General features: G+C 37.3%; 1 protein-coding gene and 1 pseudogene across 1 annotated transcript in view; one reads left to right on the forward strand and one right to left on the reverse strand.

The window, feature by feature from the left end:
• The window catches only part of COL19A1 (collagen type XIX alpha 1 chain), a 406,965-nt gene that overhangs the window by 274,478 nt on the left and 117,026 nt on the right, over positions 1-15,461 (reverse strand). Inside the window, exons 11-12 of the mRNA XM_051855528.3 lie at positions 6,951-6,995; positions 4,661-4,705 (exon numbers count right to left, since the gene is read on the reverse strand). Coding sequence (XP_051711488.2) covers positions 4,661-4,705; positions 6,951-6,995 — 90 coding nt within the window. The remainder of the gene's footprint in view (positions 1-4,660; positions 4,706-6,950; positions 6,996-15,461) is intronic.
• Positions 12,731-15,105, forward strand: LOC149126601 (ubiquitin-ribosomal protein eS31 fusion protein-like; annotated as a pseudogene).

Genomic DNA, 15,461 nt, shown 5'->3' on the forward strand with positions numbered 1-15,461 from the left:
GGTAAATAACCACCTGGCTATGATTTGGACATTAGATAAAAGACTAAGAATAAAAAACAGAGTGGTTAGGAGGAGACAAATGATTATGTGATTTGGTGGCAGATGGAGAAAAATGGACTAATTCAAACTATATCATAATTTAGAAGAAATATTGACACTGGACAGAAATTGCAGAATATTGCTGGCACCATTGTTGGAATGGTGATCTGCTTATTTTAAAATTTATTTATTTTATCTGAGAGGCAGAGAAATACAGAGAGAGAAGCAGAGAGAGAGAGAGAGAGAGAGCACACTCCCATCTACTAGTTAATCCCTCCAAAATGTCAGCAACAGTTGGGGCTGAGCCAAACAGGAGCCAGGAGCCTGGAATTCAATCCACATCTCCCATGTAGGTAACACGGACCCAATTACTTGAGCCGTCACCTGCTGCCATCTGACATCTGCATTAGCAAGAAGTTAGAACTCGGAACAGAATTAGGACTAGAATCTGAACCTGAAGTGGGATGTGGGCTGAAGTGGGATGTGGGAGTCAAAAAGGAGTCCTAACTGCCAGATCAACTACCTTCCTTTCTTATTCTTGATTTAATGAGAATTTCTTAAATACAATATTATTACTGGCCTAACTATGACATTCTTCAGAAAGTATAAGAAATCTTCAATTCTCTACTTAATTGATCTTACTCTATATTTTGGGTCCTATCTCGTTAAAGAATATTTCTTGGGGTCAGCATTGTGGAGTGGCCAGTTAAGCCACCCCCTGGCCTGCTACCATGCATAATTTAAAGTTGGCATGGTTACTGCCACAGCAATTGTCACTGGCCACAGATAAATTGCTCTGATTTTTGAAATTATAGTTATTTTTCTACTCCATCTGTTCTATTCATTTTTCAAGTCAGCTGTCAAATCAAACCAGTGACTCCTTACTAAAAGTTGTAGAAGTTTATATATTACTGGGTAAATGAAACAATTGCATAACAGGCTGATGTTCAGTAGAATTCTACAAGGTGAGCCAAGAGAGAATTCACAGTAAGTAAGGTGACATGTTGACAGTTGCTTTAGAGTGATGATTGGAAAGTGCTGTATTTATAATACCATTATTTAACACTCTTGCATTAGTTTTGAATATGAAGCATAATTGCCAAGAAGGTTTAAAAGTGAAATCCTAAACCTACATTTCAATGCTGACCTTCTTTTTCCATGTATTCTAGTCTCAGTTCTCTTTTAGCTTAAACTAATAAGGATAATATGTAAAAGTGCAAAATCATTTCTTGGCTTAATTGATATATTGTTTATATTAACATTCTAATGAAGAATTTCATTTTTCTGTTTCTACACTTTCAAGTTTGGAAAATATGTTTTGACACAGTTTTCAAATCCCCCTGTCTAAATATAACTTTAAGAACTGCAGGTCATAGGAGATTGAAAAGAATGATATAAAGTTGATAAATCTGTTCAATATTTTTATTGTAATATATAATTTAATTTCTTAAAAATATTTATTTTATCGGAGAGGGAGGGAGGGGGCGGGAGGAGGGAAGGAGGGAAAGAGAGAGAGACTGACTGACTCCCATTCACTGGTTCACTCAACATTCAAATCTGCGCCAGGCCAAAGCAAGGAGCCAGGAACTCAATTCAAGTCTCCCATGTGAGTGGCAGGGACCCAAGTCCTTCATGTATTACCTACTGCCTCTCAGACACACAACAATGAGAAGCTGACACACTAGGAGTACAGCCAGGACATGAATCCAGGCTGGGATGCTGGGGTCACAAGCAGCATCCTAACCCTAAGGCCAAATGCCCACCTCTAATTGATAATCCAAAATAAGAAAGTTTCATCTCATTGTGTTGGAAACACAGAAACCAGAACCTAGGTCTCAGAAATGGACAGGGTCTTTCCATCTTTATTCATGAGCTCTGCTATCAAAGAGTACCAGGGTCCTCTGGTAAAGCACATCTAACTTCGCAGGCAAGGGATAAGAAGTGGCACAAGGTTGTTCTTATGCGTCCACATTATTAAAAAAGAGCACAGAAAACCTGAAATTAGCTGTCTTCTGGGATAGGGGTCAGAGAAGTAATTTTTGAGAAAACTGATTATTCCTGCAAATAGCTTTTCACTTCTAAACTGACTTAGCTGAACTGCAGTCGCACATAAGATAGGAGATTCCATTCTCTTGCTGCCAGCATTACAGATTCAGGTGTATACTTTCAAATGAAGTTCTCTGTAAATTGCTCAAGTTCTGTAAATTATTCCCTGGATTATGGACAGCAGGCTAAACATTTTAGGAATCACTTCATCTAGTGAGACGTTTTCTAGCCGCAATGAAGAACAGCAGGTATCTAAACTTTATTATAGAAATATAACCTAAAATAATCACATGGTATTCTTTTTCATAGATAACTAATTTTTATTTTTTTTAAACTAGTAAGAATGGTCTTTGAAAAATAAGACATTTCTCACAAAGAATAAATCCGTGAATTAGCTTATTTTGCAGCTCGTCAGTTGTATCACTCAAAACAGTCAAATTTTAAACAGAGTGAAAGCCATAAGGTGGTTATAAAGAAAAAAAGATTAGTCTGTTTATATTTATATACTGTTTACCGCAAAGAATTGAAATTGAAATTACTGACTTCATTCAGAAAACAAGTATGTTAAGAATAACTCAAGAATCTCATGCTATGTCACACCAAAGGGAGTGCGCTTCCCACAATTTTTTTTAATTTAGAAATTAGCTCTCAGATGACCTGAATTATTGATCTTATAGAAAATATGTGTGGTTATAGGTCAGAGTACAAAGCACATAAAACTAAAAAAGTGTCAAGCATTTAGCACATAGTAAATAATAAAGCAGAATGCATTTTTTAAACAGGGTTATTTTGGAAATCTTAAATCTGACTTGTTATTGTAATTCAACATATTGTCCTTCCTGTTTGGCACTTCATCTCCATTAGTATTTTCTCCTTATGGTTAAATAGACAGACTGCAACAGTTAATGGATATAAGGACCTACATGGAAAATCACTGAAGGCAAATAAAGCAAATATTTTTTCTATACCTCATAGCTCCTGAGAATCAATTTATTACTGAGCAGTACCAACTATGTACACATATATATACTGTCCTTGCTTAGTCTCACTCATACAGATAAAATTCCAGTCTTAACCAGGAATATACCAGGAATATATATAAGGAAAGTATTTATTTGAATGCTTGGCATCACAATGTCTATTATTCTAAAACAAAAGTGTTCAAGGGATTGCTAAGAAATAAGACCTATTGTAAAAAACTTATAATTTGATGAAATTCACACCAACTTTATGGTTATTATCTGGCCATCCTTTTTTCTTCCTCACAGTTCAGTGAGGAAAAGTAATTACCATGAAGCTTACAATATGTGTAATTTGTCTTACAATTATAGTAGATGTTCATTATCCCCATAAACACTTATTAAAGAAGCAAATTACTGATCACTGCCAAGAAAGCTAAACATAGGCAATATTGTCTAATTTGAGATTATCCATTCCTCTTTCTAGTTCTTCTGGTCATCCAATTACACGACACTGAATGCATACGTGAGTTATGAAGCAAAGGAATGGTATTGTTCGAGCTTTATTTGGAAACTAAGCTAGATTTTTGAAATGCAGAAGGATTCAAGCATCAACCGTCTGAAGGGAAATCGTGGACACTCAGGCACTTGTATTCTCCACACTTTTGGTGGAAATCTGTGAAATAATGGTTGCTTAAACATTTTGCCGTAACAACCTAGCAAATGACTTTGGCAGTTATTTGTTAAAATAAAATCTCTAAAAAATGAAAAATTACCAACCTAAAATTTAGTTTTGTGAGATGGCAATTTAAGATGATAGCACTTAGGTTAATGGTGTGGCTTCTGCTCTTAGCTCCTTAAGATCCACCAGTCACCCTTTTTATTCATCCTGCTCTGACGCTGGGAGGATGCTCTGTGGGGGCTCATCCACCCTACTGGCTCTCAATTTGATTTGGCCAGTGGAAGTTGCCAGCTTGAGAGCTGAGGGCTGGAGGAGAGAGATACAGAGGTATTCATAGCCCTGGCTTCGTGTGCTATCCTGGGTGGATTGCTTCCCTCAGCTACTGTCTGTAGCCTTCTCCAAACAGTTTTCTCCTCCTTTGGGACTCTCAATCATTGGAGGTTTATGATGCCTGCTGAAACCTGACCTGAGATACTCCACAATCCTTGTGGTTTTCTTATGCCTTGCCCATACGTTCTCTATCATTCCTTTACCAAACTCTTTGAAATCATTCTAATATTAGCATGCCATTTCTTTTCTGTATTACCCTGTTACAGTTAATTACTTTTATTTATACCTCAGCGAAAATTCCACCAGTAAACTAAATTTTTATTTAAAGATTTGGACACTTAGTGGATCAGCAATGTAATAAAATAACTGTTTAATACTTAATAAAAGTTTAAATCATTCATGTATCCACAAATTTAATTAAAATGTCTATGTCCAAATAAGTTTAATTTTTTGTCTACTTTAATCAAATCTCAAATATATTTTAGTTATTTTTATAAAGTTATTGAATTGCTTACACAGAATGCACAAGTCAGATATTCCATTTCCAAATATTTTCAAGAACACAGTTTATTTTTATAGATGCATATGAAAATAGAGATATTACCTTTTCACCAATTTCTCCTTTGTTGCCCTCAGAACCTTGCTCTCCCTATAGAAGAGAAATATGATGTGTATAGTAATAAGAACACACATAACACATACTTTTATGTTTCTAGCAATGATATGTCTAACATATAAGTTCTAACCCAATGTTAAGTTACATATTTAAATATTTCTAAATATAAAAGGAACAATTTACTAGTAGTTTTATTACTTCCAAGGCATTTAATTTTCTCCATAAATAAAAAAGCATGATAATAATATCTTCATTGATTTAAGAATCAAATGTATCAACATAAAGCCTGGTACAGGCTAACTCAGCCCTTCCTGCTATTATTGCCATTTATTTCACTAAATCCAGTAGAGACAGCCTTCTTAGAAAGCTGACTCCTATGCAGTACTGTTCTAGTAAGAGCCCCATGATGAATAAATTCAGGTTTGAACTCTGGCTCTCGTTCCAGCACCAGCTCCATGCCCTTCCCTGGAACTGGTGGCTGTAGGGCTGTCTATTCTCAATCGCTCTTTATTTTCAATAGTGTAAGACTCCTTTTCTTCAGCTAAAATCTCTCTGATCTGACAAATTTATTTTTCACTTCATTCTGCATGGATTTAGCGTACTGATGTGCCATTCACAATTCTACAAGCAATCACTGAAGAACTCATAACAACACCGCCAGGACCTGAGTGCTAGCCTGTTCCTGTGTACTTGTCCTCTCACAGTGGGCTTGAGCATAAAAAGCATTCTGCAAGCACTAGCTCAGTGCATAGAGGCAAAGGATGAAGGGGTTGTTATCTGCAGTTTTTACAGCAATGCTTCAACAAGATAATGCTTGGTATAATTAAAATTCCTATTAATTATATGGCAAACAATGCCAGCTGTTTAATAAACATATTTTCATATATAGATATATCATTGATGAATACATATATACACACATACACGTCATATGCACGTATTTGAGTATTGTGTGCATATATACACACAGACATATCTCTGAGAAATTATTTTTGCTTTATCTATGTTAAAAAAGTTAATAGGAAAGAAAACAGGCTGGCTTGAAAATATACCTTTTTTCTACCACTTCTCCTAAAATACATACTTCAACTTGATCTGTTAATTCCAGCTGACATCGAAGCTGCTAAACGCCTCCAGGACATCAGCCACAATGTCAGCAGGATGCAGCCACCACAAACAGCTGCTGGAAAGTCCAAAACCATTTCCCAGCAGATAAATCTGAACATCCCTTGGCTTGCAGCTCAGCTCACAGACGTAGCACATGCTGGATCACTGGGTTCTGTCTAGTACTGCTGTGCAGAAATTCAGAAGCTGGCCGTTTCATTGCTGCCAGTTCAGTCTTACTACAGTGATGGAGCCAAGTTAAGGAAGATTTTTTTTCTTTCAAAAGCTGTTACTATAAATAAGTGTCCATCTTTTAAATGGTATTTTCTGAAAGCAGGGAGAAAACCTGGATACATAGTAACTTCAGATGTCTTGTTGCTTAAAACCTGTGAAACTTTTCCAGAGCATAGAAATTATATGGTTGGACCTAGTGGACAGCTAATACTGCACCAGTAATGCTCTCCCCTGTGGTGGGATTATCTGGGTTGTATCTTGACAGCTGGCCCCACCTGAAGGGGCTTCCCATCTCTCCAGGAAATTAGAATATACCATTTTTGTGTTTCCAATGGATCTGGCCACATAGAATCACGCTCCTTCCCAGAAGGAGAAAGTAGCCTATAGACAATAAATGAGTGCAAAGTTCACCTTGATAAACAGAAAGATTCTAGGCACAGAGAGTTTGCCAAATGTCTTATTTATGATGAATTTATCTTTCTAAAAATATTTTTGAAGATAGTAGTTGTCTGCAGCATCTTTTTAAATATTTAATATCTATATCTTCTAACTACTATTAGGCTCAATTTGGGATACACAAAAGGGAAGAAAAGCAAGAAGTAACCAAATCCATCCAAAGGCAATAAAAATGGTTCTATTCCACATGTTAGACTCTGGCTAATAACAACGAAAACATCTCCAGAGCTACATACACCCCCATGACAGATGACTTCTTTGATGATGTTGCACACACTCTGATAAAGACTGCTCCCAGAGTGGTCCCTTTGAGACCACTTGGAGAGGGGACTGCTTGAGGAGTCCTCTGTGGAAAGCTAGGAGTCTCTGAGGGAATTCAGTTTTATGCAAGAAAATTTCTGAGTCTTTAGTATATCATGTACCAATTCAGTTTTAAAGATGTGAAAAGTCTTAAACCATATGAACATTTAAGAAAACTCTTTACCTTTTGACCAGGTAAGCCTGGAACACCATGTAAACCATTTTCACCCTAAAAGAAGGATACAAGATACATTTAATTAGCCATAAAAACAATCAACCAAAGACTTGATTATTTTTTATCAACTAGTTCTAGTGTTGGGGGGAAAGGGACCCTAACACTGAATATTTATCATTTGCACGGAATTGGCACTTATCCCTTGTCCGCTAACTAATTCCACAACTATCACTTCAATTTTTAAAATAAAGAAACGGGGACTCTGAGGAGTTTGGTGACATATTCAAGGTCATTTCACCAGTAGCATTATCTGAGATTTTAATAGAGGTCTCACTCATTCCACAGACCCTCTTTTCCCATATGATATTTAGTATCACTAATTCATTTTCTTTCTTTCAAATCTGGGCATTATATTAAAGACTAACAGTACTTTTCCTGGACTAGCCACTGTTCTCACAACAAGCTTGTCAGGTAGATATCACTATGACCGTCTTACAGACAACTGTACAACAGGTAGTCGGAGGAACTAGAATTTGAATGCACACACTTCTGAGACGGTATCTAGCCGCCTTCATTCATCCTCTCTGGGAAAAGACTTAATACTGCTCTGGAAGTGACTTCTTGTCTAAAATACGAATCACACATACATGAACATGTTTACCTTCTTACTCATCTGCTAATCATCTTTAGAATGATTATAAAGACATACTCAAGGCCGTTTTCATGAGACAATTATTGAAAGAATTTTTAGTTTTTTCCATTCATCTTGACCCTGCCCTGCCTTAGTTACAAAGGTTTTCAGGGAGGCTTATCAGTTTCCTTCACTGGAATTCATGGGCCATCTCTTCTACAAATCTGGTTTGTAACTAACACACCAGCTCAAATGAGATATTCCTGGGAGGATGTGCACATTCACCATGGAGCCTTAGGAATTTGGCTGCTTATAAGAGTTTCTTTTGACTCCTGAGTTTCCAGATTCTGAGAGCCAAAAATAAACAATTCTATTAACCTGCTCTATTTACTATTAAACATCTATAATTTTTAAGATATCAGTTTTTAAGCATTATCTAGAATGTAGTGAGATGTCATTTCCAATAATTAAACAAAATTCAAATATATAGAGGAAAAAAATCACTCTTCATATTTAAAATAGCAATGATATTTCCTGTCTAAATGTAAAGAGATCTCCTTTAATTAATGAATACATTTTGGACAGTTTTAGTCATCTTTAGTAGGTGTATATTGCTACACACATATACATATTTAAGGACTTAGTTTTTTTAGATTGTTTCAAAGTATTCTATAGCATAATTGCTTTTATCACAGTATATATTAAACACTCAAGGCAAAACTGTGCTGCTAAATATAATTATTATATAGATAAAATATGACACTTACCTATGGATAAAATATGATGCTTATGTAAGGTTTTCTAGATTTAAATTATTATTATAGTTTTGGATTTCAGGCATCACTGAAGTCTATCAGACACTCCTATTTGGTAAAATGATAGTAAAAGCACATTGAGTATTTAACACCAGGGGACATTCTATGGAAATGGAGATTCTGTTACTCATCACAGAAGTATGCCCACTTGTCCCTAAGAATCAGATTAATTTCATCAGTTGATCCAAAATGTTTTATATCATATTACAAGTTACACATAACAAAATTTGGCATATCCAGTGAAGTACACTGATATAGAATACATTGCCAAATATACATTTTTTTAAAAAAATATAGTGGCAGTATCTTCTCTCTTTTCTCGCAGCCTACTCAAAGTACCATGTATTCTGGCACCCACAGTCCTATCTTGGCCATGTGTCAGATTACGGTTAAACCCAGATACACAGTTATTGGATACCAAATGTCTCTAAAGCTGTGCTATTGTGAATGTGTCTTTACTGGACACAGGGTTTTATGATTATTATACATAAGATGTTGTGTTTTCTTGTGGCTACTGTTAATTGATCTCTGCTCTAATTAAAAACGTCACTGTTAACTTCTCTCTGCTCTGGCTGGGAATTTGTTTTGTGAACGTTTTTCCAGAACCAATGAAACATCACTGATTATCTCATGGGAAATGAATCATCCTCACATGACATACCAACATGTGGAAGTTTTTTGAAATGTTGTGACAATGTGAGGCTCAAATTCGCACCTTTGGAATTCAGAAACCTAATTTCTTCTTGTGTCTTTTCTTGATATTCCTGGAGGCACCCTCAGAAACTTACAATTTAAACAATTTGTTTAAAGGAATTTGTCATTATTCTAATCCCCAAGGGATGAGTTAGCATTTTTATCTCTTTCTCAAAAGACATTATTTAGTACAAAATTAATTAGTATAAAAAATAAAGAAAAAATACTCCTGCAAGAAAACTTTTGTTTCAATAGATTAATGGCTGATGATATTTCTGTTGGGACATTAATGAAAGCCTAACTTATGACAGCAGTAGAAATACCTTTCTCTACTCTGACTCAAAAATGAAGGCTCAAAGCCCTGAGTGCTACAGGTAGTTTGTGATCAATTCTACCTATAAAATCAATACCTGCCTAAAATAACTAGAAGTATACCCATTGGCTGCTTTCTCTGAACTCATGCTGTTTCTCTTTTCTTTGACTCTCAGCTCAAAAGAAAAGATGTATCTTCTTTGGTTTCCAGTCAATATTTTGGCTTGTTATTGAAAAAAAAGTACAATCAATGGTTCCCATAGCAACCACAACTTTCAAAACTTATTTCTGGAGCTTATATTTTATACTATAGATTTTTATGGTGAAGGGCTTATATCCTTTTCCAGTTACAAATTACATGGTGGCAAATGAAATATGTGTAACATAATGCAGGGCAAAAGCTAATGATGCTGCTGCTGTTAGTGTAGCCTATACTACTACTGTAATGCAAGGATGCTTCCAAACATTTATGGAAAGTGTAATTAAAAGCTATGTTTAATGTGGTAGAAAAAAATCCAAAATCCATGCACAGTTTTTTTATAAAATATGTTTCCATGAATATTTTGAGGATCTCTTGTACACAACATGTACTCATCTTCCCAGAAAAATCAAAAACTGCCACTTCCAGAATCCAAAGGAAATTTTGAGAAGTTTTTGGAAAAATTTAGGTGATGTTTAAGGCTAGGTGGTGGCTTTCTGGAAAACTGATCCGAGGATTTCATTTTACCTCCTTTTATCACTTCATATTTCCCCAGTAAGCACAGCTACATGTAAAATACATATTATTGTTTTTTCTGATTTGACGTTAGAATCAATCTTTCTTATTATGCAAAAAATACATGTTTTCTAAAGGACATTTGATAAGGAATCAAACTCTGTAGGATATAGTTTGCAAACCTATATCAGGGAGACCAAGCAAAGAAAGGTAGAGTTTGCAATTCAGCACAAAATTTGAAAATAACTAGAATCAGGCCAACAGAGTGGAAACTATGCTATAGTGGTTATTTCTTTAAAAAGTTAAGCAATCGTTTCTATAACTCATAAAAAAAACTGGACCTCTCATTTTACTTAATGGTGTATTTCCCAGGAACATAATTTTCTGTGTGAATTTAGTAAAAAACAGGAAATATATCACTATTTCTTCAGTAATTAATTCATATTCATTAAAAGAAAATTTACTTAAATTGAATGTTGAATGAAATAGTTGGAAAAGATATCTGAAGTGCAATGCCAGTATTCAAACACAAAAGCTAATAAAACAGGCAACAAAAAAGTAAATCTGGCTTTGATTCGTCACTTCTGACTCATCCTGCTTTACTCAGCAAATTCTTCAAAATTTTAGTTTTTACATGGTTCTTAAGTTGTTAGCAATCTGCTGCATATTTCAGGGAATTAAAAAAAGACACCTATTTTTGTTCAGCTATATTTTCCTTATTTTTGAATGTGAGCCATTATAATTTAGGAAAGATGATTTTTCCCCCATATTTGGGAAGTAATGTTAGGTTAAAAATATTACATTGCAGAACAAAAAATATTGTGCTTTGATATTGTTTTTGTAATAAAGATGTCTTAACTGGGGACTGGCACTGTGGCATGGCAGGCTAAGCCTACACCTGTAGTGCCAGCATCCCACATGGATGCCGGTTTGTGTCCCAACTGCTCCTCTTCTGATCCAACTCTTCTTGCCTGGAAAGCAGAAGATGTCTCAAGTTCATGAGCCCCTGCACCCGCATGGGAGACCTGAAAGAAGCTCCTGGCTTCAGACTTGCTCAGCTCAGCCCATTGCAGCCATTTGGGGGTTGAACCAGCAGATGGAAGACCTTTCTGTCTATCCGTCTCTGACTCTGCATCTCAAATAAAATCTTTTAAAAAAATTCCTACCCTTATCTATTGTATATTTGAATATGTAGCTCTGTGTGTTCGACATATATGTATACACACATGCATAAGTAACTAGGATACATACCATACACACAGATAGAAAAATATCTAAAATAGCAGGTATTAACAGTAATTGCTTCTGGTGAGTAAGATGTTCATTTTCTTTGCATACCTATGTATTGTAACAATTTATTATAATGAGCAATTAAATTATTCTGTAAAAAAATTACTGCATAGGGTTTAAAACTTCAATCTTTTAAAATCTATTGTGTATTTGTTGGGTCTTTAATACTGGTAACACATGGGCATGTTTGATGTATCTTCAAAAACTTATGGAAATGTGTTTTGTCTTTAATTCTATTTTTCCATGAATTTCTGAAGTTCTTTTGTATGATAACATTAATTTTAAGATTAAGGTCAATTTAAAACCTCATAAAATGAATGAGATATTATTGCTTATTCTTATGTACCATTTCAAAAAAGGGAAACCCAGTCATCAAAGAAATATATATTGAGGCCGGCGCCGCGGCTCAATAGGCTAATCCTCCGCCTAGCGGCGCCGGCACACCGGGTTCTAGTCCCGGTCGGGGTGCCGGATTCTGTCCCGGTTGCCCTTCTTCCAGGCCAGCCCTCTGCTGTGGCCAGGGAGTGCAGTGGAGGATGGCCCAGGTGCTTGGGCCCTGCACCCCATGGGAGACCAGGAAAAGCACCTGGCTCCTGGCTCCTGCCATCGGATCAGCGCGGTGCGCCGGCCGCAGCGCGCCGGCCGCGGCGGCCATTGGAGGGTGAACCAACGGCAAAAGGAAGACCTTTCTCTCTGTCTCTCTCTCTCTCACTGTCCACTCTGCCTGTCAAAAAAAAAAAAAAAAGAAATATATATTGAAACATGTTATTCATATTAATATAAATACAAGGGTATGGGTAGCTAGTAGCAGCTGAACTCAATGTCTCCTCTCTCAAAACTTGCTATTCTAAATGTACATATTTGTACACAAGGATATATATGCTCATGTACCTAGAGGACAAGCAGGGTAAATAGCCTTATACATACAAACAAGTGTAGATGCATACATTTATATCCACCACACCTCTACCAAGTAATCTGATGAGATACTAAAATCTTTAAGTCAGGTACTTTTACTATTTAATTTGTGCTATGGAGAACAAAGGGAAACAATCCTATGTGTGATATCTGAACCCAAATTAACCTTCCCCACATTTCTACCCCTTATTCTTAATTCTCCTGTCACATACAGGGGAAAAAATCTTATACATATGATACATGACAGCTTCTGTGCACCTAAAAAGTCTTCTGTTTAATATAATTATTTTCAAATAATAGCAAATAACCTCTTAAGAGTACATCCCTTGTTCACACAAACTGGTCAGTAAATTATCTTTGAAGATGTAACACTCGGGCTTTCTGATCTATCACAGGCAGGGGGAGAGCCTCCAAGATGCAGATTTTGATAAAATCCCTGATGGAGAAGACCATCACACTTGAGGATGAACCTCAGATACAACAGAAAATGTGAAGGCCAAGATCCAGAATAAGGAAGGCATTCCTCCCGATCAACAAGGACTGATCTTTGTTGGCAAACAACTGGGGGATGGATGAACTTCATCTGGCTACGACATTCAAAAGGCATCTACTCTTCATCTTGTGCTGAGAATTAACGGTTGTGCTACGAAACTAAAGTCCCGATAAGAATAATTATAAGTTAGAGAAGGAAAAAGATAAGATCCATGTAGAACCCCACGGGGGATCAGTACAGTTGGGAGAAATAAGAGCTATAGTCAAGGTTCTACTCATTAGCCAAGATGGAGCGGTAAATATATTTTTGGACAGCAAATACTCGGTACAGGTAGCAAAGATGATCCCTTTTGCAGTCTTTAACCCGACCAATAAGCCAATTGACCAGATGTTTACAACACTTGAAGAGCTAACTGAGAACAGAAAATACCCATGGTATATCTCACACGCAAGATCACATACTGGGTTACCTGGCTTTATTTTCCAAGGCAACAGAAAGGTTGATCGTCTTATCACCTGCAACACGGCTTCCATTGGACACTTAGAACAAGCCCGTATTTTACACCAAAAATTTCAAATGTCAGCAAGCAACATAAAATTGCTTTTCCCACAGCTAACAATGAGCCAATGCAAACACCTAGTGCACTCTTGCAAGAATTGTGCACCCCTCGCCCCGTTAGGCCCACTGCAACAAGTAGGAGTGAACCCGCGAGGCCTTACTCCTAATAAGCTATGGCAAGTGGACATCACTCACATTAACTCCTTTGGTAAACTTAAGTTTGTCCATGTGGTGGTAGATACTTATTCAAAGGCTGTATTTGCAACAGCCCAATCCAGAGAAAAGGCCAGTAATGTGATAAAGGCAGTTAAATCAGCCATTCTGGTCCTTGGTGTCCCCTGGACCATAAAGACTGATAACAGGCCAGCGTATACATCACAGGAATTTAATTCCTTCCTGAAATCCTGGAACACACAGTCTGCCACAGGTATCCCATACAAACTAAAGGGACAGGCAATCATTGAAAGAACTTATAGGATGATTAAAGATCTCTTACAAAGACAAAAAACAATCATATGCCCTTAGACCACAGCTTGCTTTGACTGGGGTCCTTTTCACTATCAATTTTCTTACTTTTGATTCCCAAGGGATCAGTCCAGCTTATAAACACTGGGGATCCTTTCCATCCCAGACTCCAGCCCCTATGGTTAGATGGAAAGACCTCCTGACAGGAGAATGGAAAGGACCACATCCTCTGCTAACCAAAGGTCAAGGATATGCTTGTGTCTTTCCAGAGAATGCGGAACAGCCATTTGGGTACCAGCAAGAAACATCAAGCTTGCAACTGACAGCCAATCAGAATCAGCTGAACAAGACTGAGAAGTCCACCTTGTTAGCAGACGCACCTGCCCTATCACCCTACCCTGAGAAACTGCCCATAGCCACATCTGTTACTGTTTTGTACCCCACTAACTCTGGTCAGCCACTCAAACGGCCCAACCTATGTGTGGTCATGCCATTCCTGATAACCATTATTCCTCATTCCTACCCCTATCTGAGCAAGCAATCCTGTGGTCTCTCGATTTGAACACTGGTTAGTCAATGACAGGTAAGATCCCCTGGGGAACAGGCACAGCTGCATACGGAGACCACATGGAAACGGGGTCAACAATGGTATGGCCAAGAATCATGCCTCCCATTGCTCAAAAATAAACGAAAAGGGGGAAATGTGGTGGAATGAGGTGAAAAGGTCATATCAAGATGGCCGCTGACAACAGAAACTGCCTGGCAACAGGCCGTGATTGGATGGCTTCGGAAACCACATGCCAACAGAGCCTGACTGACATCAGGCCGTGATTGGATGGTTTCAGAAACTGCCTGGCAACAAGAGCCTGACTGGCAACAGGCTGTGATTTGTTGGGACATAGACCGCCCCTTGACCGGATTGGCTGGTCTTGACTATATAAGCTGTTGTACTAACTGAAATAAACGAGTCTGCAGGCTGCTTGCCTCAAGTCCGCTTTCTCCCGACTCCCGGGGTCTGTGTTGTGACTCCGCGCCTCTTGCCCCCACCACGCTCCTCCTCTCAGAAACAAATCCACTGCAACATTGTTGAGAAATCAACTGCAACAGGTTAAGCTGGCTATATGAGGTGCATGTGAACAGCAGAGCAGTCGCCTTCGATGGGAGTGCCCTTTGGACGAATGTGGGCCTTGAGTGTTTATGGCTAGCCACTTCTACAGGCACTACATGGCAAATGTTGTCTGACTTACTGCTCTAGCAAGCTAGAAGACAAATAATTGTATATGAGGAGTTAATAAGAGACATGAACAATAAAATGTAGCACTCGGAATTCAGCATATCACCCAGTAACTAGTCTTACACAGAAAAGAGGGCCATCTCTCTCTCTCTCTCTATCTCACAGACAAACACACACATACACACATACACTCCCCTCCTTGTTCTAGCTACTATACTTCAATATAACTTGTTTGCTTTAAATTACTGATAAATAGCATATATGTGCTACTCTTGTAGTCAACTATAACCACTAAGTTTTCCTTTAAAAGGCATTTTGCTTTACAGTTTTTTTGAATATTAAATACAAATTATGTAGTTATTCAAATAAAAAATAAATAATATTGAAATAATCTGG

The sequence above is a fragment of the Oryctolagus cuniculus genome, chromosome 5 (genome assembly GCF_051225735.1).
Source record: "Oryctolagus cuniculus isolate XC-2025 breed Fujian yellow rabbit chromosome 5, ASM5122573v1, whole genome shotgun sequence".
Taxonomy (NCBI): Eukaryota; Metazoa; Chordata; class Mammalia; order Lagomorpha; family Leporidae; genus Oryctolagus; species Oryctolagus cuniculus.